This window comes from Scyliorhinus torazame, chromosome 5, assembly GCF_047496885.1.
Source record: "Scyliorhinus torazame isolate Kashiwa2021f chromosome 5, sScyTor2.1, whole genome shotgun sequence".
Taxonomy (NCBI): domain Eukaryota; kingdom Metazoa; phylum Chordata; class Chondrichthyes; order Carcharhiniformes; family Scyliorhinidae; genus Scyliorhinus; species Scyliorhinus torazame.
Window position 1 is genome coordinate 301,853,374 of NC_092711.1, and position 24,849 is coordinate 301,878,222.

The 24,849-nt window shown below is 43.7% G+C and overlaps 1 protein-coding gene across 1 annotated transcript in view; it reads right to left on the bottom strand.

Moving 5' to 3' along the window:
* Positions 1 to 1,150: 1,150 nt before the first annotated feature.
* atp1b4 (ATPase Na+/K+ transporting subunit beta 4) overlaps positions 1,151 to 24,849 on the bottom strand; it is a 92,902-nt gene continuing 69,203 nt past the window's right edge. Inside the window, exons 3-9 of the mRNA XM_072507713.1 lie at positions 21,037 to 21,205; positions 19,266 to 19,394; positions 15,983 to 16,087; positions 14,033 to 14,229; positions 11,063 to 11,119; positions 7,800 to 7,889; positions 1,151 to 1,729 (exon numbers count right to left, since the gene is read on the bottom strand). Coding sequence (XP_072363814.1) covers positions 1,568 to 1,729; positions 7,800 to 7,889; positions 11,063 to 11,119; positions 14,033 to 14,229; positions 15,983 to 16,087; positions 19,266 to 19,394; positions 21,037 to 21,205 — 909 coding nt within the window. The 3' untranslated portion in view covers positions 1,151 to 1,567. The remainder of the gene's footprint in view (positions 1,730 to 7,799; positions 7,890 to 11,062; positions 11,120 to 14,032; positions 14,230 to 15,982; positions 16,088 to 19,265; positions 19,395 to 21,036; positions 21,206 to 24,849) is intronic.

The window sequence follows — 24,849 nt, forward strand, 5'->3', positions numbered from 1 at the left end:
TAAGTTGAGTTCATGGAATAAACATTGTTTTGTGTTTAAAAACCCACGTGTCCATAATTGTAATCCCACACCTAGGGAACAAGCCGTGTGCTAGGAAAAGCAACAAATACATTAAAGGGAGAGGTTGGTTGAACTCCATGATACATTTTGGGGTTCTGAAAACACCTCCCCATAACAGAATAAAGCCATTGAAATTTAACAACGGACTCGACTCTCTGTGGAAACGTCTAACATGTAGGTCCTCTCAGACCTGACATTTGGAGCATTTTCCAGAGTATATGCTGCGTTATACTTGCAAATGCAGCACTTCAACGGGTTTTATTTAGTTTTGTCAAATGGGGTGTTGCGATGATCAGGAATGGACAGTCGGACCCTACTTGTGTATCGCATGATTTCTTTCACTGACTGATCAGCGAGTAATTCGATCTTTTCCAAATTTAATCATAGAATTTACAGTGCAGAAGGAAGCCATTCGGCCCATTGAGTCTGCACCAGCCCTTGGAAAGAGCACCCAACCTAAGCCACACCTCCACTCTATCCCCGTAACCCAGTAACCCCACCTAACCATTTTGGACACTAAGGGCAATTTATCATGGCCAATCCACCTAACCTGCACATCTTTGGACTGTGGGAGGAAACCGGAGCACCCAGAGGAAACCCATGCAGACATGGGGAGAACGTGGAAACTCCACACAGAGTCACCCGAGGTCAGAATAGAAACTGGAACCCTGGTGCTGTGAGGCAGCAGTGCTAACCACTGTGCCACCGTGCTGCCAATCGACAAAGGAGTCAAGGTGGGAGCAGACAGGGAAGTGAAGTTGTCACCACAATTAGGTCAACAATGACCTTACGGAATGGTAGAGCAGACTTGAGGGGCTGTATGGCTTAGTCCTGCTCCTAAATCTTGTGTTTTTGATAAAGCCATGACATTGGGTCCATAAAGAAAGAATCCCTTTAAATGATTTCATATTACCTTCAGTCATTTGTTGTGTTGTATGGAACTTTCAGATTGAGACACCAAAGGGATTCACCCAGTCCTCGTATTCTTACATTGTGTTGGCTAAATAATAATGTTGGTATTGTGTCTAGTGAGGCACAATATCTTTACATAGTTCACAATATTAGTATTACACAATTATAAACGGATTCATTTCAATATAAAATGTTTATTTCCCTCTCCATGCAGCATACAGACATTTCCGGCAAAAATAATTAAGACATCGATTAATTATTACATTTCTGAGAAATTTAAGCAGGGTAAGGGCATAATAATTTCATCCAAGTTTTAAGAACTGTATAGTTTAACACTTTATAATTTAATAATTATTTGTTTTCATCATTACGATTTGATATAAAGGAAACTTTACTATGTGCTTTATTAGTGATACATACCAAAACCAAAAGGAAACAAAATCTGATTTTATCTTCAAATAAATCTCATAGCTACTTAGTAACATAAGAGGGGAATAGTCATGCTAGTTATACAAGTCTTTTCTGGCAGAGAAACCAAATCACCATATATTGTACCAGTGTCTATATTTTTTCACAAAGGAACCTTCATTTCGTATTATTCTTGAATATTAAGTGTGAAAAAAATCCTGCCAGAAAATCGGTCTTGAAAGATGTCATTATTGATGCCAGGCCCATTTACTTTACATTGAATACTGACTTCATTGTTCTTCTCCAGATTCTCATATTGCATGGCCACCAGAGGGACTGAATAATTTACCTAGAGTTATTAAAAGATAAAAACCATTCAAGTTTCATCCCTTAAAAATCCAAGATCCGACTCTAACACATGGTATTCCAATCATCCCTCTTACCAACAATATAAGATCAGTTTGAAAATCAGAAAATATATTCAAATGTTTTGTCAAAGGTGGTAAATTTTTGAAAAATACTTACAATCCAATTCTGTCACTAACCACATAAATGTAAATGTGACTTTGCCCTGCTTGTTTTTTGTTCATTTATAGGCTGCGAATGTTGTTGGCAAAGCCAGTATTTATTGCCCATCCTGTATTGCCATTGCTGTATGTAGGCACACCCTTAGGCCGGGATTTTCCATTCCGGTTCACATCGGGTGGGTTCAGCATCAGGAGCGGAAAACGTCGGGGGAAGTGCAAAGTCACGTTTTACGTTGACGTGATGCGATTGTCCCTGCAGTTGTCAGCAACAACAGCTGTGTTCCCCAACGTTCAATGTCGGGAACATCATTATAATAAATTAATCTATCATGATCAGGCCCGTACGTCAGAAAATCCATCCGTGGCGGAGTGATTGCAAACGGCGCGAATCACGACTGGTCTCCAGCAACCTTTTCACTGTCTGTGCGGAGTTTGCATGTTCTCCCCGTGTCTGCGTGGGTTTCCTCCCACAGTCCAAAGATGTGCAGGTTAGGTGGACTGGCCATGCTAAATTGCCCTTAGGTACATGCACCTGGTGAGCAGACCTCCCAAGGAAGCTCAGGTGGGTAGAGCACTCAGGAGAGAGAGGGTCATGCCCAGGCAACCCTTGGCACTGCCATGGCAGTGCAGGGGGCATGCTAGGGGGGGGGGGGGAATGGGTGTTCCAGGCATAACTGGTTTGGTTGCTGTGTGCGGGTGCAGCCTTTAAACATGGCAGACCGATCCTCACATTTCTAAGTTGATGGGTGGGCGGGCGACTCCGAGGCCACCCTGCCAGCCGTACATCTTGGGACCCGGTCCTTGAAGCTTTTCTTTTCAATGTGCTGCACTATATGGTGAAGGAAGCCGCCATTGCCATTGGCACGTTCAACGCCGCTTTTACCACCCAACATCAGCCGTTCCCGATTTCTGGGAAAAGTTCACCCATAATGTTATTAGTTAGAAAGTCCCAGAATATTTACCCAGCAATGATGAAGAAATGGCGATATAGTTGCAGGTCAGAATTGTGCGTGACTTGGAGTAGAACGTGCAAGTGATGATGTTCCCATGAACCTTCTGCCCCAGTCCTTTTGGGTGACAGAGGATGTGACTTTGAGGGGTGCTGTTGAAGAATTCTTGGAAGTTGCTGCAGTGCATTTATTGACTGTACACACTGCAGCCTGGTGCACTGTGCTGGACAGAATGAATGGACGGGATGTCGATCAAGTGGACTGTTTTGCCCTGAATGGCACTGAGCTTTTTGGTTGTTGTGAGAGTTGCACTCCACCAGGGAAGTGGAACATAGGTACGTCGGAGTTAGGAGCAGGAATAGATCATTCAGCTCTTCAAGCCTGCTCTGCCATTTGATAAGATCATAGCCGATCTGATTGTGGTCTCAACTCCATAATGATATGGTCTGATTGGAGATTATCATTACCTGGAAACCTAACTGTCTCACCTGTCTGCCCCCCCAGAACACGCGACTCATTATCTATAAATTCAATAACCCAGCCTCCACTGATTTCCGAGGAAGAGAATTCCACATACAAATAACCCACAGACAGAAATAATTTCTCTTTGTCCCTGTCTTAAAAGGGAGGCCTCTTATTTTAAACTGTGCCCCAACTTCTAGTCTCCTCTACAAGAGGAAACATCCTTCCTGTAGCCACCCTGTCAGGTCTCCTCAGGATCTAATACATTTCAATAAAATCATTTCTCATTTATCTGAACTCCAATGGATACAGGCCCAACCCGTTCAACCTTTCTTCATAAGTTAAGTCCTTAATCCCAGGAATGGATCGAGGAGCCTTCTCTGAATTACTTATAATGCAATCTATCCTTTATCAAATAAGGAGACCAAATCTGAACACAGTACTCCAGATGTGGTCTCATCTAGCCCTGTTCAGCTGCTGGAAAACCTAACTACTTTTATTCCCCTTGCAAAAATAACAAAATTTCATCTGTCTTCCTTATCACTTACTTTACCTGAATTACTTTTTGTCATTCATATACCAGGATTCCCTCTCTACCACTGAGTTCTCCATTCTCTCTCCATTTAAACAGCACACTGATTTTCTATTCTTCTTCCCGAAATGAACAATTCACACTTTCCCACATTATACTCCCATCGGCCAAATTTCTGTCCATTCACTTGTGGTGGCACAGTGGTTAGCATTGCTGCCTCACAGCGCCAGTGACCCGTGTTCAATTCCAGTTTTGGGTAATTGTCTGTGTGGAGTTTGTACGTTCTCCCCGTGTCTGCGTGGGTTCCCTCCGGGTGCTCCTGTTTCCCCCCGCAGTCCAAAGATGTACAGGTTAGATGGATTGGCCGTGATAAATTGTCCCTTAGTGTCCAAAAGGTCATGTCGGGTTACTGGGTTACGGGGATAGGGCGGGGCAGGGGCCAAGATAGGGTGCTCTCTCAGAGGGTTGATGGGCTGAATGGCCCTCTTCTGCACTGTAGGGATTCTATGATTCTATTCTATCCTATGTAGACTCTTTACCAACTCTTTACTTTACTTTCCTACCGATCCTGGTGTTACCGGCACATTTAGCTGCCATACATTCGGTCCCTTCATCCAAGTTATTGTTATAGATTGTAAATGATTGAAGCCCCAGTGGAGAGAACACTGCTGACGTAGATGGCGGACAGACAGGGAGTTAGTGAGGGAGTTGCTTTCTGCAGGGTTTTCGGCCTCTGACCTGTCTTACAGCCACAGTGTTCGTGCGGCTGGTTCAGTTAGGTTTCCAGGTAATGATAATCTCCAGGATATTGATGGTGGGGAACTGAAGGATGGTAATGCCATTGAATGTTAAGGGAAGATGATTAGATTTGCTCTTGTTGGAGGTAGTCATTCTCTGACATCGTGTGACCAGTCGATTTTGGATTAATGGAAAGGGCAGGAAAACAAAGTTAGATATAATTTTGATATAAAGTTGCTTAATGTATAATCTCCAGCCTCCTCTTTAGTATCATGCAACTTGAGTAATGTGATTTCCATTTTAAACACTTTCATCTTTCCAATTCTAACTGTTAAAGTATGAGCAGCATATCATTTCTGTTCATCTTCTCTTACAGTATGAAAAATGATTGCCCATTTTTAAAGTTTTGACAGGTTTTCAAATGACAATAATCTCAGCATCACCTCTAAATTGGCTCAAAAGTACTATTTGACAATGAGAAATCTTCACTTTGACTAGCAGTTTACATTGTTAGACACTGGTTTGAAATACTAGCAACAGATTACATGCATAAACTAATACCAATATATTCATTCATCAGGGTGAGCAGTGGCTCAGTGGTTAGCACCGTTGCCTCGCAGGATGCCGGGATCATTTCCGGCCTCGGGTGACTGTGTGGAGTTTGCACGTTCTCCCTGTGTATCTGTGGGTTTCCTCCGGGTGCTCTGGTTTCCTCCCACAGTCCAAAGATGTGCAGGTTAGGTGGGGTTACAGGGATAGGGCAGGGGAGTGGGCCGAGATAGGACGCTATTTCAGAGGGTCAGTGCAGACTCGATGGGCTGAATGACCTCCTTCTACACTGTTGGGTTTCTATGATTCTATTTTCTTCAAGGAATGGTTGCAATACAAGAGACCATTCGACCCAGGTCGATGTTGGTCCTCGACAAGAGCAACTCAGCTTGTCCCAACCCTACCTTTTCTCCATAACCTTGCAAATCTTTTCAGATAATTATCAAGTTCGCTCTTGAAAGCCATGATTCTGAGGCAGCGCATGGCAGATCCAAACACTTGCTGGGTAAAAAAGCCCTTCTTCAAGTTGCCTCTGTCTCTTTTGTCAATCGCTTTAAATTGGTGTCCTCTGGTTCTCGACCCTTCTACTAATGGAAACAGTTCTTCCTTCCTTCCTACCCCCATTAATATTAACCGTGTCCTAAATTCTGTGCACCATAAGATCTACATGGATTGCCTTCTGATACCACAGTGAAAGGTGATATTACAACATGATGTTACAGGTTATCTTCATTTTTGAAATAATAGCTATTATTTTGCCTGTGAATGAGTAGAATGAATAGAAGTTGTAAGCAATCTCTTTCACCCTTATCCTTTCATCAGGTAATCATTGTGATAGTGTAATCTTTAGCTAATCTGTATCTACAATACTTTCCTCTTAGTCTCTTCTTTCTCCTCGTTCCATTTAACTGGGGTTGTCACAAGGCTGGATGATCACCCATTTCCTTCTCCGGCCAATAATAAAGTAATGAAGCGCTACTGCACCAGAGCATTATAATAGGAGCAGACCATTCATAATAATCGAATAATAATCTTTATTGTCACAAGCAGATTTACATTAACACTGCAATGAAGTTACTGTGAAAAGCCCCTAGTCGCCACATTCTGGCGCCTGCTCAGGTACACTGAGGGACAATTCAGAATGTTCAGTTCACCTAACAGCACGTCTTTCAGGACTTGTGGGAGGAAACCGGAGCACCCGGAGGAAACCCACCCAGACACAGGGAGAGCTTGCAGACTCCGCACAGACAGTGACAAGTTGGGAATCAAACCTGGGACCCTGGAGCTGTGAAGCAACAGTGGTACCCAATGTGCTACCGTGCTGCCCAACCCTTTTCAATTGGATGGATGGAGGACTTTCTACCTCAATTTCACTATTCCACACTAACTCCATACCCCCTGATTTCCTGAGCATCCAAAGATCCATCAATCTCTGTCGTGAATATATTCAATGACTAAACATCCAGAGCTCCCTAAGGTGGAGAATTCCAAAGATGCATAACTGTTTGAGTGAAAAGATTTCACCTCATCTCAGTCCTGAAAGAATGTCCCCTTATTTTGAGACTGTAATCCGTAGTTTTAGAGTCTCCAGCATGGGAAACTGCCTCTGAGGCCTGCCAAATCCCTCAAAAAATCTTGGGCAGGTATCTCTGTTGCCCAAAATTGAAATCGTAATCGGCGATGGGGCGGAGAATCGATTCCGACACTGGAGTCAGGGCCAGCGCCGGTTTGACGGCGGTTTGCGATTCTCCGCCCCTCTGAAATGACGCATCATGACGCGCGCCGCGCGCAGTTGCAACACTGTTGGCGCCTCATCGGCCGATGCTCTGCCCCCAATGGGCCGAGTTCCTGATGGCGTGGGACATGTGCGGCCACACAATTCGTGAACCTGGCGTGGCGGCTGGGGACTTTGTCCAGAGCCGCCACTTCGGGCTGGGACCCGTGCCGCTGGCCTGGGTGGGGGGCTTCTGCGAGGGCTGGGGCGACTGGTGGGGGGTGGGCTTTGGGGTCGCAGATGGCGGGTTAGGTCCACGCATGGCCGGCACCATGTTGTACGGCGCGACCACTGCAGGTCGTCAGGATCCGGCCATTCTCCGGCCGTTTACAGCGCAATCTGCGGGCATTTCACGCGGTGTTGGTGCTAACCCCTCACTGGTATCAGAATTGGTGAGGGGTTCGCGCCGATTTGCAGATCGTAAAACATCATGGGTCCCACGCTGGTGTCGGCACTTAACCGCAGAAACGGAGAATTCCACCCCTTATGTTTCAATTAAATCATATTTCACTCTTTTAAACCCCATTTTACTTTACCTCTCCTCATAGGATAACCCCCTAATTCCAGTATTCAATTTAGTGAGTTATTGGCATGTTGCCTCTAATGCTAGAATATTGTTCCTTTAAAGAGAGCACAATATTCCACGTATGGTCTCACTGAGACCCAACTTCATTACATTAAGACGTATTTACTCTTATACTCCAATCCCATCATAATAAAAGCTAACATGCTATATCATTCTTTGTCAAAGCCTAGAATGTTAACATAGGGTGAAGGAAGGAAAACCAATAGAGCAGAAAATATTGTGATAAATCCCTCATTTCAAACAAACATCAAGAGAACATTGAAAATTCGCAGCTGAATTTGGAAGATTTGAGCCCACTTACATGTGTCAGTTTTCCATAATATGGAAAGTACTTGAGGTCAAAGGTTCCGTTATTTGGGTAGAAGTGAATTTTAGCATTATTCTTTTCTTTCTGAAAAGCGCAAGAGCATACTTTTATTACTTTAGCAATATTATTTTAGCAATATTTTCAAGAGCACAGAACAGAGAAGACGTTCTTAACTGAAGGTCTAGTGTAGACAAAATACCGTTCAGACAAAATATAGTAGTCATCTTTAAATAAAGAGGAACCATGAACTGGAAGCATTATGTTCCCTAATAGCAGGTAACACTGGAAAATAACTCCAAACTAGGATTCCATTATCCTTCTCAGTTGATGTTTAAACTGCACTCCAATATAGATCAGCCATGAATAATTGAATAGCATAACAGGTTTGAGGAGCTGAATGAGCCTAATAGCAAATTGTGTCCAATATCTCTGGCGATTACAGGAATGAATGGTGATCTCATTGAAACGTGAAGAGGCTCATTCGGGTGGGTACTGAGAGATTGTCTCCAATGCTCGGGGAATGTAAAATACAGGGACACAGGATAAGGGGCCGACCATTTAGGACTGGGATGAGGGGAAATCACTTCACCCACAGGGTTGTGAATCGTTGGAATTCTCTGCCCCAGAGGATTGTGAATGCTGCATCGCTGAATACATTTAAGTCAGGGAAAGACAGATTTTTTGTCTCAGGGAATCAAGGGATAAGGGGAACGGGCAGGAAAATTACGTTGAAGCCCAAGATCAGCCCCGATCATATTGAATAGCAGAGCAGGTTCAACAGACATATGGTCGCTCCTGCTCCCGTTCCAAGTGTTTTGTGTCCTTGTTCCTAAAAGGGTTACTCCTGTTCCTATGTTCCACTACTTTTAATGGCTATGCTTCTCCAGTTCTCACCAGATTGATGGATAGACATATTTGATTCTGGTTAGACTTTTTAAAGACATTTCTATTGTATATAGAAGTTATACATTCTACACAACGTTGAAACAATGGTTAGAGCTCTAATGCATTTCAGTGTTTGGCTTGTAATAATGGGTGTTTTTATGTTTCTAATTCATTTTTGCTTGAAATGGATTACAATTGAGATTGATAAGTGATGAGTACCTTTTGAAATGAACGGTCTGTGAGGGCCGCCATTTTGTGAATGTTAGCTTTCAGAGGGTGGGGAGTTAAATTACTTGAATAACCATCACAGAAAAATGTGCTAACAGCTATTTACCTGTTGAGAACTGGGATAGTTTTAAAGTTTGTAAATTAATTTAATTTGTCTAAACTATTAATTGAATCGCTAACCAGAAAGAAGGTTCCTGCTGAACAATAAGGTACATCTTTCGGAAAGATTAGGTTAGTGGTTTGAGAAGCGTTTAATGGCCTATCCCAGTCACCCTGTGCACATGAGAAGAGGCATTAAAAAGACAAATAAGTAGTGAAGCATCAGAGCTAATGGCTTTGAGATTCCAGATAGTTTTCCCCGTTTGTTGCCGTAACTTCAGCAGAATCCACGGACAACCAGCTAACAATGGATGTTTCCACCAGGCTCCTAACAGGGTTACATTATGTGAACCCCCATGCATCTTTCAAGCCAATGGTGGCAGAAATGTACAGCTACCAGTTGCATATTGGCAGGTTGCTTATATTTGAGAGAATAAGGGCAGCATGGTGGGAAATGGTTAGCACAGCTGCCTCACGGCACCGGGGTCCCAGGTTCGATCCTGGCTCTGGGTCACTGTCCATGTGGAGTTTGCACATTCTCCCCGTGTTTGCGTGGGTTTTGCCCCCACAACCCAAAACATGTGCAGGGTCGCTGGATTGGCCACGCTAAATTGCCCCTTAATTGGAAAAAATGAATTGGGTACTCTAAAATTGAAAAAAAAATATTTGAGAGAATAGCCTGTTCCTGAGGGCTACTAGGTCGAATTTTCCAACTCACTAGGAAGTTCTTAAACCTTCACTAGGAGTGGTGTACTAGTATAGTGATCTCAAATAAACCTGCGGATGAGGGAGGCTCATCTACTCCATTTTACTCCAATGCAGAGGGGAGAAAAAAGCATTCTCGGGTGTTTACCAAATTCAGTAAACTGTTGTAAATCTGAATACTTCTCCATTTTGGGTCCTTCACAGCCACCAGTCAGACAGGGAACAGCCAGATTCAGAATAACTCTTTCCTTTAAACTGCCCTAGCAATGTGCCTTAAACACAACCTTAGATCACTCACAACTGCACAAGGCAGAATTTTTCCACATCCCATGCAGCCCTTCCAATGCCCCTTCCGAGTTAGACCGACCATTTGTCGTCTTTGTGGGCACTTCTGTGTTGTAGGACCATGTCAACTTGGCACTAAGTTGAGTCTGCCCAAGTTAATATCTCATAAGCAATATCAGGACGTGTCCAATTAGCCTGTGCTGCGTTCAAACCCAGTTTCCAGAGTATATGGACAATGTGCTGAACTATTACATCAGCTAGGCCCTGAGAACAAATGAAAGATTATAAATAAAGCTCATGTTGTTTTGTTCAATTAAAGCAACAATAAAAGAAACAAAGCACAACACGCAAGATGTATGTAAGTCTCAACAGACTCAAACCCAGCTACAGCATGTCGACGGGCAATATATCAAAGTGTTCAACACTTTGGAATTCTTTGGGGGAGATTTTTTTTAAGGTTCCCTCCAAGCAGTACACCCATTTAGAAATAGCAACATGCTGTTTTTTACCTGCCAAGACATTGGAACGAGAATCCTTTCACAAGCCTGGCGTTTTGGAACCAGAAGTTGCCAATTACTTAGGAAAATTAGATAAAAGTACAATATTGAAAGAAGACTGAGAGCTTGTTATTGTAGTTGGGGAAGTTAGTCAATCCCTACTCCTGATTGGGAAGAGAATCCTCCTGCTACCGAGCATTGCGCTTCCAAGAAACACGCGGTTGGGGGACTGGAAAATCCCATCCCATATCGAAACTGTTGAGCTAAAAAAACCTTTTTGCTGGCTGCAAGGGTTTTATTTGGAATGAGTTTTGCCATCACCATCTAGTCCCTAGAAAAGGAGATTCATAGTTGAATTTCTTTCCAATTCAACATTAATTGGCAGCACTATTTGAATAACTCAGCAAATGAACAATTAAGTCAGCCGTCTGTGTGATTTGTTAAGCATCACTTATCCAAGTATTAACCAATGTGTTAATTCAAAGCTAGCCATTGTATTCTAACTCAAGGTTAGACAATTCCAACACATGATTTAGTTCAGACATTGGTGTCACTCACCATGAATTCGCAGGTCACATGTGGGGTTATTCCTTTACCAGGCAGGTAACCAATTATCTATGTAAGGAAGCAAATATCAGCACAATGCTCATGAATATTTCTTTTACAGAAAAAAGTGAATAAGAATTAGAACTTCCTCTATAGGCCGCGGGTAGGATCCTCCGGTTCCCCTGCCGCGTGTTTCTTGGTGGCGCGCCATTCACTGCAGAGAGATTCTATCTTCCCGCTGCTTGGCAATGGGATTTCCCATTGTAACCACCCCACTCCACCAGGAATCCGGGGGTGTGCTGCCGACAGGAAAAATCAATCACAACGACCGGAGAATTCCGGCCCATATCTTCCTTAGTGCGAAATCAAAATCTCGTTAAAACCTTTGATTCAATTCAAAACGTTTTTCATGCTAAATGAACACAAGACAATTTCAAAGAAGCAATTTAGCTAAATCTCCAGACGTGAAGAGTAATGAGATACAAGTTTCCACTCAATGGAGATACTGAATGATGGTATTTAATCAGAGAATCCCTACAGTGCAGAAGGAGGCCATTCGGCCCATCGGGTCTACACTGACTCCAAAAGAGCACTCTACCCATTCCCACCCCCCGCCCTAATCCTCGCAACCCCATAGCTCCACCTAAGCTGCACATCTTTGGACTTTGGGAGGAAACCGGAGACCCGAAGAAAATCCACGCAGACACGGGGAGAACATGCAAACTTCACACAGTCACCCAAGGTCGGATTCGGATCTGGTGCTGTGAGGCAGCGGTGATAACCATTGTGCCACCGTGTCTGACACTGGGGCAGAAAATAAGCCAACAGTGTGGTAGTGGCAAGATACTTCACCCTTCTGAATAATGCAAATGATCCGAAAATAGAGCATAAATTAATTTTATAAAGATAATAAATAGTACAGTTGTTCACCATGTAAAACATGTATTGCTGAACATAATGGGCTATGGTATTTATTATACTATACTATGTGGTATTTATTTCACTATACAGTATATGGTATTTATTATACTATATAGTATATGGTATTTATTATACTGTATAGTATATTGTATTTATTATACTATACAGTATATGGTATTTATTATACTATACAGTATGTGGTATTTATTATACTATACAGTATATGGTATTTATTATACTATACTATGCGGTATTTATTACACTATACAGTATATGGTATTTATTATACTATATAGTATGTGGTATTTATTATACTATACAGTATGTGGTATTTATTATACTATACAGTACATGGTATTTATTATACTGTAAAGTATATGGTATTTATTACATTATACAGTATATGGTATTTATTATACCATATAGTATATGGTATTTATTACACTGTATAGTATATTGTATTTATTATACTATGCAATATATGGTATTTATTATACTGTAAAGTATATGGTATTTATTACATTATACAGTATATGGTATTTATTATACCATACAGTATATAGTATTTATTACACTGTATAGTATATTGTATTTATTATACTATACAGTATATGGTATTTATTATACTATACAGTCTCAGGTATAACTGAAAGCCTTAGGGGTGTGTTCGCCGCTGCCGGCATGGGGTTCCCAATCCGGTGAAGAATTGAGTGCGGGCAAAAAATGAGGTCGCTGCCTGATGCTTAAGTCCCCCGCCGCCTGCGGCAGTGAGCTACATGCCCCGGCGGGGGATAGAAATGGGTCAATGAAACCCATTTGCATCCGATTAATGAGCTGGAAGCCCGATTCTCCATGCTCCCATGATGTTCTTATCCACTCGGCTATGATTCACGCAGGCATGGATTGGGGCAAGTATTTATTTATTTTTTAAAAACGAATTTAGAATACCCAATTATTTTTTTCCAATTAAGGGGCAATTTAGCGTGGCCAATCCACCTACTCTGCACATCTTTGGGTTGTGGGGGTGAATTCCACGCAGACCCGGGGAGAATGTGCAAACTCCATACGGACAGTGACCTGGGTCATCAGCGCCGTGAGGCAACAGTGCTAACCACTGTGCCACCATGCCGCCCAAGGTGCAAGTATTTATGAGCATGCCTCTGATGTGGTGGTCCCCGGGTGGGTCAAGGGGGTACGTATTTAATGTTGATGCCCCCAAAGTCCATCGGAGGGCCTCCTCTCCCTCACAACTCAAATCCTGTCCACCCCATCCCCAGCCCTTACATCATACCCCCAACAGAGACCCGCATCAGAAACCACTATATCAAAGACCCACAAATCAGAGACCCTCATATCAGAGACCCTCATATCAGAGACGCCCTTATCAGAGATCCCCATATCAGAGACCCCCACATCAGGGACCCCCATATCAGAGACCCCGATATCAGAAACCCCCAGAGACCCCCACATCAGAGACCCCCATATCAGAGACCCCCACATCAGAGACCCCCATATCAGAGATTGCCCCATCAGAGATTGCCACGCTTGGGCAAACTTGCACCAAAGCCTCCCGGGTGGATATCCCGATGTGAGGGTCGGTGCAAAACAGGGGGCTCCCACCCCGTTTATTAAATTGTAATGGATGCCAACATGGTGTGGGCAGTGCGCTGAGGCCATGGGCGGGGGATCAGGGCACCGCAACGGGTTTGGCGGGGAAGCTCCATCCTCCACGAGATTGGGAATACCGATTGTGGCATCGGGCAATGGAGAATCCACTCCTCTGTGTCACATAAGCATTCGCTTTCCCAATGGATCTTGACTGTGGTTGTCTCATATGAATTGAAGGTAGGTTAGAGTAATCACCCCTTGTTTCTACAGAGTAAGGCCTACAGAACCAAATGGACAAACTTTAACATTTGATCCAAAACGGGCGATAAATGTGCAAGGTGCACCCCTGTCACTCACTGTTCAGCCCGGCCACATTGCTGCCGCGATGGTTTGTTAGCAAATTGATTAGGAAAGGAGTAACGCTTTACTGTATTCTCATCAACGCCAACATACTCTGTTCATCTTCAGGAGAATGCAGGGGTTTCCTCCAGAATATCCAAAGGTGGGATCTTCAATTCCAGAGCAATTTTTCAGCATGGTCCGATTAAACTGACAAGCTAATCGTTCTTCACTTTCATTCTTGTGTTGCATGAAGTATTGCCCAGGAGAACATGGAATGTTCTTAATAGCCTGGCTACTGTCATTGTAGGCTGGGAGGAACAAAAAAAAGTCACAAAAGACGCAAGCCTAGTAGAGTAATAGATTGTTTCCACTTGTCCACCTGCCAACAACAAGTTTCAGATAGCAGAAAAATAAATCGAGAGTGGTGACAAAGATGTCATTATATACAGGGTGATGAAAACATAGCATTCTCCGCAGCTTGCTGAATTAGAATCTCCAAGCTCTTTTTGAAAGGGGAATTTATCCATCAAGGGATGTGGGCATCACTGGCGAGGTCAGCATTTGTTGCCCTTTCCTAATTGCCCTTGAAAATGTGGGTTGGGTACACCAACAATGCTGATAGGGAGGGAGCTCCAGGATTTTGACACAGCGACAGTGATGAAACAACAATGAAGGAATGTTAAAAGGACTGTGGAGCAAGCAAGAAACTGGATATGGCTCACGTGAAGGAAAGGCACTGGCACCTACTTAGTGACCATTTCTCTGTGGTGACTTTCCATGATTCTAGAGTATTTTAATAACTGTTTTCCATTTCATACAGAAGACCAGGACGCCCAATGGTATTGCTTTATACCTTACTGAATACAGATACTGGTGTTATTTTCAGAATCTGCAGTTTCTACTGTGTCATTATTATACTCTCGGGCATCTGGAACAGGTGCAGACCAATTTAATTAAAATAATCCTGTAGCTGCTACAAACAGCAAAAACAAATGAGTTCCATGTAGTGCATTACTGGGCACATATTTAATGACCAGCTGAACTGATAGCTAACCCGATAATCAAAGAAGTCAGATATATGATGAGCCCGATAGCCATCTGTTCAGTCTGCTTCAAAGGTTTCAGCGTATTCAATTTTAGAGCATTTTTAAACACAGCTGAGCAATCCTATTATAAATACTTGGCAGAGCACTAAACCACACAAATGGATTCAGCTCTGTAGGGGATTGTTTACACAGCTTTGAAGGAGACTGTTGTCTTTGTCTAACTGATAGTTTTAAGAGCTTTTAATAACTTTATCTTTGTTTGAAGTGGTTTTTCAACACCTGTTTGTTTATTTGGCCAAGATTAAGAGGTGATAAAGAGATTAAACCTTTTTTCAATTGAGTATCAATGGTTGTGTTTGAGTGACAGTTTTATGAGCTTGTAAGAGGGTATCATTTTATAGATGATTTTGAAGGCCTTTTTTTAACAATTTCATAAACACTTCAAAGGTTTGCCAGTGTTATTATAGGCTCGTGAGTTTTGATATTAATGGATACTGCAAGAGTGGGTATTGAGGATGCATTAGGGGTATAGAAGAGGAAAGAATGATATGGATGGGGTGTATTGTAGGGACATGGGGGTTAGAAGGGCACGGGCATGGGTGGGAGGTAAGGGTTAAGGGCCTAACAGGGAGTCCATCACTATTTCTGACTGATCTATATAGTAACATATTTGCACTTTAATTAATTTAGGAATTCATTACTTAGGATTCAACATGTACCCGTAAACTAGGTCATGTTGAGAACTGGGTTCATGTCCTAGTAGATGGAGGAAGACCTTCCATTGCAGCATTTGCCAACTTGAACCTACTTTGGGAGAAGCCTGCCCACACCTCCTCAGAATGAACATGCAATGGGAGGACATTGCCAGGGTGGAGGCGGGACAGAGCCGGATCCCATTTCCCACCTCAGATTAAAATCAGCTGCTTGGTTCCTGTTGTCACAAGCTTTCTTGTTTGGCACTTTTAAAATTCAGACTCAGTGCTTTTGCCCCGAAAGAAGAAATGCAGAAACTTACGTTCAAGGAATTGATGCAGGCTTTTCACATAATGTGACCATGTGTTTTCCTCTGATGAGTTGAATGCAATCGTAAATCCACCAAGATATGGTCTTATCATCAATCCTAGGAAAGTGGAAGCATTATGGACTGTCCAGAATTTCATCAAGCAGATAGCATCAAGGCAAGATCAAACAGGCAGTCTATCACTATTTCCGACTGCTCTATATTGTAGAATATTTACACCTTAATTAATTTAGTGGTTCATCAATTTAGGATACAGACTATACACGTAAACAAAGCTCCTTTTTCCATGGCCCGTAATAATGACTTGCTCTTGGATACTGTACATGAAACATGAAAATAATCTGGGGTTGATACATCAATGGCTGGGCAACAATTATAATGTAATTACTAATTTTTCAGCTGTAATCTCTTGTGTTCCCTATGATTCAGCGAACAGTAACCAGATTATACACTGAGGGTGGATTCTCGCCCTCCGCACCCCAGTATAAACGCGAGGGCAAGCCCTGCACCTCCCATTAGCTGGCTCGCCCTGCTTTAAATTTTAATTGTTCTGAGGTGACGTTTTCGCCCACTTTAGGAAGACGTCCCACTCATGGAGCTGCCAGCCAGTTAGAGGACGGAAGCCCTGCAGTATTGGCATAGAACATAGAACATTACAGTGCAGTACAGGCCCTTCGACCCTCGATGTTGCGCCAACCTGTGAAACCACTCTAAAGCCCATCTACACTATTCCCTTATCGTCCATATGTCTATCCAATGACCATTTGAATGCCCTTAGTGTTGGCGAGTCCACTACTGTTGCAGGCAGGGCATTCCACGCCCTTACTACTCTCTGAGTAAAGAACCTACCTCTGACATCACATCTGTCTTATATCTATCTCCCCTAATTTAAAGCTATGTCCCCTCATGCTAGACATCACCATCTGAGGAAAAAGGCTCTCACTGTCCACCCTATCCAATCCTCTGATCATCTTGTATGCCTCAATTAAGTCACCTCTTAACCTTCTTCTCCCTAACGAAAACAGCCTCAAGTCCCTCAGCCTTTCCTCATAAGATCTTCCCTCCATACCAAGCAACATTCTGGTAAATCTCCTCTGCACCCTTTCCAATGCTTCCACATCCTTCCTATAATGCGGCGACCAGAATTGCACGCAATACTCCAAATGCGGCCGCACCAGAGTTTTGTACAGCTGCAACATGACCTCATGGCTCCAAATATTAATCCCTCTACCAATAAAAGCTAACACACCGTACGCCTTCTTAACAACCCTCTCAACCTGGGTGGCAACTTTCAGGGATCTATGCACATGGACACCGAGATCTCCCTGCTCATCCACACTGCTAAGAATCTTACCATTAGCCCAGTACTCTGTCTTTCTGTTATTCCTTCCCAAATGAATCACCTCACACTTTTCTGCATTCAACTCCATTTGCCATCTCTCAGCCCAGCGCTGCAGCTTATCTATGTCCCTCTGTAACTTGTAACATCCTTCCGCACTGTCCACAACTCCACCGACTTTAGTGTCATCTGCAAATTTACTCACCCATCCTTCTACATCACCTCCAGGTCATTTATAAAAATGACAAACAGCAGTGGCCCCAAAACAGATCCTTGTGGTATACCACTAGTAACTGGACTCCAGTCTGAACACTTCCCATCAACCACCACCCTTTGTCTTCTTCCAGCTAGCCAATTTCTGATTCAAACTGCTAAATCTCTCTGAATCCCATGCTTCCGTATTTTCTGCAGTAGCCTACCGTGGGGAACCTTATCAAATGCTTTACTGAAATTCATATACACCACATCCACCTGTTTGGTCACCACATCCACCTATTTGGTCACTACCCTCATCCACCTGTTTGGTCACCTTCTCAAAGAACTCAATAAGGTTTGTGAGGCACGACCTACCCTTCACAAAACCGTGTTGACTATGTCTAATCAAATTATTCCTTTCCAGATGATTATACACCCTATGTCTTACGGTGGCAGAAAGGACGTTTGATGAGGACTCGTCGACTGATGTAGTAAGGGCTGAGGTTAGAAACAGGAAAGGAGAGGTCACCCTGTTAGGGGTTTTCTATAGGCCTCCGAAAAGTTCCAGAGATGTAGAGGAAAGGATTGCAAAGATGATTCTGGATAGGAGCGAAAGCAACAGGATAGTTGTTATGGGGGACTTTAACTTTCCAAATATTGACTGGAAACGCTATAGTTCGAGTACTAAGGGGAACGACCACAGGGAAAACCTGTACTAACTGCTTCCTCCCAGCCTCTCTCACCGTCACCCATCTATCTTTATTCTTCGGAGTAACTACATCCCTGAAACTTCTATCTGTGACCACCTCTGCCTCCCGAATGATCCGAAGTTCATCCAGCTCCAGCTCCAGTTCCCGAATGCAGTTTCTGAGGAGCTGGAGATGGGTGCACTTCCCACAGATGAAATCAGCAGGGACACTGTCGGCGTCCCTCACCTCAAACATTCTGCAGGAGGAACATTGCACTACCTTCCCTGTCATCCCCTCTAGATAAAAAAAGAAAAAGAAAGAAAGAGCTTACCTGTTATTCACTCCCCTTCTCAGCAAGCACTCACTCAGCATCCTTTGCGCCCTGCACGATGGCATGGCCACCAAGAAAGGTGGGCCACAGCCGGTACTGTACCAAGGATATCAGGCATTCAATGATGGGCCGGGACCTATAGGTTAGGTCTGGCAGGCCCCGGTGAGGTTTGTAGGGTGGGCATGTTGGTGAGGACCGGGGGTTCGGATGGATGCGGGGAAGGAAAATAGTGGGACGGGGCTTCGATTGGCACTGGGGGCCCAGAAAAGGGGAATGCTCCACCCCTTCCATTGGCCAGCAGTCCGCGGGATCAAACTTGTCAGGCTAAACATTGGACGCAGGCCTCTCCTACCGCGTCTAAAATCTGAGCTGTGGAGGGATAAGGCTTTAAGTGGGCATTAAACACCCACCTTCGGGGCTCAATTGGGCAATGCACCCCACGTCTTCCCCGCTTGTAAAATTGCAGCAAGGTGGGGTCGGCATGGCACGGTGCCCTATTTTATGAGTCCACCCACTTTCTTTCCATAAGACATAGGAGCAGAATTAAGCCAATGAGTCTGCTCCAACATTCAATCATGGCTGATATGTTCCTCTTCCCCATTCTCCTGCCTTCTCCCCATAATCCCTGATCTTCCTATTAATCAAGAACCTATCTATCTCCGTCTTCCCTCCCGCAGGTGACCTGTAAAATGCAGCACCTGGTTTAGTCACATGGTTAAGTACCTGGATTGTTGACTCGATCACGATATCTTGGTGTATATGGGCTGATTGTAGCTAGCAATCCATACAGGCACAGAGCGAACATTCCCGCCAGAGCGGAATACAAACAAAGGTAGAAAAGCAAAATACGTGCTGCAAAGCAAACAGAAAGATGTTCCTGTCAGTAACATCCCTTTTCAGGATACAACGGGTCACTAAAATAAAAGTGAAACAGTATCGATGCTGGAAATCTGAAATAAAAACAGAAAATGCGAGATAAACTCAGCAGGTCTGACAACATCTGTGCAAACAGCCTCCCCGAACAGGCGCTGGAATGTGGCGACTAGGGGCTTTTCACAGTAACTTTACTGAAGCCTACTTGTGACAATAAGCAATTGTTATTACCATAACTGTACGACTCTTCCTACACCTTTCTCTCTCCATGGTTGGAGCCATACCTGCTGCGTTTTTCCAGCATTTTCAGTATTTATTGCACTAGGTTACTGTCCAATATCTCCCACCGTTACTCTCTCCTTGTGGTCACTACTTAGTTTATGCACTTTTTGTGGCCAGTTTGCCTTCACACCTCCTCCTGTGTTGTTTTTTTCAGTTGCTGGGTGATACACATAAGCAGCCCAGTGACAACACTTTGCCTTTCCCATTTGGGATGCCTTTAGGATCACATTGCCACAGTAACATTACTGAGTTTAATGAGTGAAAGGTGCATCCCACAATCTAAAGAGCTGACTGGTATTCCAATGGTTATGATCCCAGATGAGGTTAATACTGGACAAGTCAGATTCCAGAGTGAAACCTGGCTTTTTATTTAGAACTAGCAGAGGAAATTTACTGAACAAATTCATAGGAGTCTGTTCTCAGACTTCTAACACAAATAATAACAATTTTATTAAATAAGAAAAATGAACTATATTACACCAGACACAAAGGTTGGAAAGTCTCAGTACAAACACAAGAAGGTGTTTCAAATTCAGACTAATCCATTACAACAATATCTTTACAGACACATAAACCAGTGAAGAGTTGTCACTGATTTGATACAAAGGCTTCACTTTAAGAGGCACAGTTGCAAAAGTAATGGCCATGAAACCATTGGCGATTGTCGTAAAAAACCATCTGGTTCACTAATGCCCTTCAGGGAAAGAAATCTGTCATCCTTACCTGGTCTGGCCTACATGTGACTCCAGACCCACAACAAAGAGCAATTAGGAATGAGCAATAAATGCTGGCACAGCCTGCGATGCCTAGGTCCATGAATGAATAATAAATAAACAAATAATCAACCCGTTTGGCCATATTTTGAATATGTCATCAAGTCCTGAAGGGGGACTTAAACCCCCAGAGCTTCTGGCCCAGAGATAAGGACACAAGCCACTGCGCCACAAGACTATTGTATAAAGATTATGAATTAATCACTTTTTTTTTCTTTTGGGCTGATTATTCAGAGTTCCACAAAGAATTTTCATTCACATAATACTCACACAAGCGCATTTACAGGGGCCGTCACAATTAGCTCCCCTATTAGTTTGACGAAGATACATGACTGATGTATGAACTCATCTGAAAGAATGAATGTGTCGTGTAGCTGTCAAAATATTCTACTTCATTCCTTATTTTCTCTTTTGTTCACATTACCAACATGGACCTGGAAACGGCTGTAAATCCGTCTCTGACAGATACGTGGTGTGACTATGTGATTATCTTTTCACTGGCCCCAAGTTTCTATGAACATGTGAGGCTGCAAACTGGCATCAAATGTACAGTTAGTTTTACTCACACCAACTCCTGGATGTTCTTCCCAAGAATTCCCTCTTTTCCGGGTTCCACAGAAATGTTTTTGCATTTTTCATTTTTTCGTCCCAGGATTTGCTATGTTTGCTTTCCGTCATTTCGGTTCCTGTTACCACCTGTTCCTTATCCTCCCCTTTCTCCCCAGCCAGGTTTGCCTGAATCAATGAGAGGCGGGATACCAATAGCAAGTTTAGTTTGAGCTCAGGGTGGTAGAATGCTGCTTTCTTATCAGTCTGCAAAACCCCGGATATTCAGCAATGCTTTACGGTAGATTATTTCCTGCCAGGATATTCTTTGACATTGTCTGATCAGTCACTCGGCAGACACACAGAAACTGTCAGAGAGGGACAGATCAGAGTACGTTGCCATTAATGAAATTATACAAGACACAGTCCGTGAAGATCATACCCTTTAGAGCATCTATCAGTAGGGTAACAGAGTTAATGTTTCGAGACCCTTCGTCGGAATTGAGAGGAGGAAGAATATAGAAACTGCAACAAAAAGTAGTAACTTTAAAAACAAGTGGCAGATATGAGATGGGTGGGTGTGTTTTGCATTGAGGTGGCACCGTGGCACAGTGGTTATCACTGCTGCCTCAAAGTGCCGGGGCCCGGGTTTGATTTCAGCCTTGGGTGATTGTCTGTGTGGAGCTTGCACATTTTCCCCATGTCTGTGTGGGTTTCCTTCAGGTGCTCCGGTTTCCTCCCTCAGTCCATGGATTTGCAGGTTAGGTAGATTGGCCGTGCTGAAAGATCCTCTCGCAATGAAGGCCAGCATGCCATAAGCTCTCCTCACCATCTACTGTACCTGCATGTATCAAAATCATCTGACAGAGAGTGGTAAGTTAGAATTTTGTTGCCACTTTTGCATCATGATTAGGTTTAACAATCTACACAGACCAACAAAGCATTATTTTTGGAATCAGAAATATAACTGCAATCATTCTGTAATATTGTAAAACTGTAATCAAGCAATCAAGAAAACAAGCAGGACGAAGAGACTGGGGGCTCATTTTAATCCCCAAAATGGGTGGGTTGGGGCCAGTGAGATGGTAAAATTAAAACAATCTATAGCCCACCCATTTCTGGGTTTGATGGTCAGTGGGAGTGCAGGTTTTGGAGAAGTTAACCTGCTTCTAGGAGGTTAGGTAATTGATGCACTATCAATTACCACAAAGACGAGAGTAGTGGAATAATCGAGGCTTTATTGAGCAAGATGTTGTGCCTCATGTAGCTGGAACCAGAATGGCTGCAGCACCGGTGAGCACACACATTTATACCCCGCCTACTGGGCGGAGCCAGCAGGCAGGGATTTACCCATGTACCTCTAGTATATGTGTCTTACTGTAATACATACAATACAGCTAGTGGTGACTACCACAGTAATTAAATATTACAATGTGGCTGGGAGCCTGACATTTAACCTGCTTTGCATGTTTGACTGAAAAGAGACACATCCTTCCTCATCTCCATTCTATATTTTCCCAATGCTACAGAGTTTGTTTGACTGTTTGAACAAGGGTATTGGGCTCCAGTATTGACAGAGAAGAGTTTGTTTGGCGGGGCTGGGGGTAAGGGGACAGATATTAGGTTGGGACACTCAAAGGTCCAGCTTTTCCGCAGGCTGTGGAATTTCCCACACCCCAGGACACCTGGCAGCTAAAGAGAGGCGAGTTCAGTTTTGAGGAATAGGTAATTGCCTTTACAACATTGGTTGTGGTTCAGGACGAATGGGAGTGCTTCTCCTGGCCTTCCAAGTTTATGTCCTTCCCAGGAATTGGATCTCTTTCCATCAGCACCCCCACCCATCCACAACTTCACCTTTCCCCAATCAAGGATTGGAATGCCTCACCCCCAAAACCCCACCCCCGGCAGCTGAGATCAGATCCCCGTCCCCACCCCAGGTCAGGGGTGTGACACCCCCCCCCCCCCCCCCCCCCCCCCACCCCCCTTTCCTCTGGTGGTGAGGTTCAGAGCATCATTGCCCACACTCCCACGAGCAACTTCAGGTTCCCGACCTGAGACTGCAGACTGCTCCCTACTCAATTGAAAGCCAAGTCTGCCAATCAGGTACAGGTACTGTTGAAATAAAACCTCCCAAACTGTGGAATCCAAAGTTCTCAGCATGCGGGGAAGCTGGACTTTTGATTACCTTGACCGAAAGTCTGTCCCCGTCCCCCCATCCCCACCAAACAATCCTGCCCCTGTCAAATCTGGAGCCAAACTCTCTGGCTAAAACAGCCAAACAGACTCAGCTAAACTGGGAAAACATAGAATGGTGATGTGGAATTCAGTGTCTCTTTTCAGGAATAACAATCTGTAGCTTATTGTTGTTAACAAAATATCTACTTTGTCAAATCTAGTGGATTACAAATGCATGCGAATTTTAATAGAAAAACTAAAAAGATGATTTTTTTAAAGTCGATGCGATTTATGATCACATATATTCCATCACAGCTTAGATGATTGTCTCCATTAAACATCAGAACTCCAATTCTAAATCTATTTAATGACCTATTTAGAATGATAGATGGCTTCCAGTATATTGGACATCCATTAAATTAATTGCAGTACTCCGTAAGGAAGAGGAGTCAGGAGACACATAAAGTGATCTGTCTACTAAATGAATGTTTTGTGCTGACCTTAACTGTTTGTCAAATCAAACCTTCCCAGGCCTGGAATGTACCAAATAAATTGAATGTCCTTTCTGGCAGGCAACAAAACTCTGATGATATTGTTTGTGTGAACTGCATTGGAAAATAATTTGAGGATTTTGGTGAACATTAAAATATAACTTAAAGTCAAACGCACTCCACAGTTTCTAACATAGCTTGTCGATCAATCTTTGGAACATAAACCTCTTTTTGTTATCAAGTAAAATAGCCATCGTCCCAGATGACCATAGGCTGCTTTCCCCTTTGAGGGGGAGAGCTGACTGGTGGTTGTTTAACCTGAGGATCACCAAACCTCAGACGAGGGGCAAGGTTGAGAAGGTGGAGCCTTCATGGATAACCTCAGCCAGTATGGGAATTGGACCCGTGCTATTGGCTCTGCATTGTGAACCAGCTGTCCAGCCAGCTGAGCTAAACCGGCCCGACTTTACTTAATGTTATCAAGTATTGGGGGTCGGTTAGCTCAATTGGCTGGACGGCTGGTTTATGTTGTGGAGCGGTGCCAACAACGCAGGTCCAATTCCCGTACGGGTTGAGGTTATTCAACCTTGTCCCTCGCCTGTGGTATGCGGCTAGATTCTCCGCCCGTTGCGGGTCGCGCAGTGCCCAATGTGGCAGACGATCCAGCATCCAACAAAAATAGATGCTCCGGTCCCTTGTTGGCGGCAACATCGAGGTTCGCTGTTACAAGAGGGAGATATTAGGAAATTGGGTCCAGAAATGGGATCAAAGATGTAGCAGGCAATTTAGGGGTTAAACAGGCTGAGGGAAAAAACAGCTAGCACAAAGTCAGAGGGATACACTCACACCTGGCCAAGTTACATGTCCCAGTCAGACTTAAACTCTTTAGTGTGAATACACAGGATGTCCCTCATACATTGTCCTTTGGGACACTCCTGTCTGACCAGCCATTAGCCCATTACCGAGTCCGATGGCCTCTTTGTCCAACAATGGGAGGTTAGTTGCATATTAATAGAGAGACTCCTGCCTGGATGCCCCCCCCCTCCCAATAAGAGAGACCCCTGCCTGGAAGCCCCCCATAAGAGAGACCCCTGCCTGGAAGACTCCCCCTCTCCCAATAAGAGAGACCTCTGCCTGAAGCTAGAGAGCAGTTCAGAAGAGGCAGTG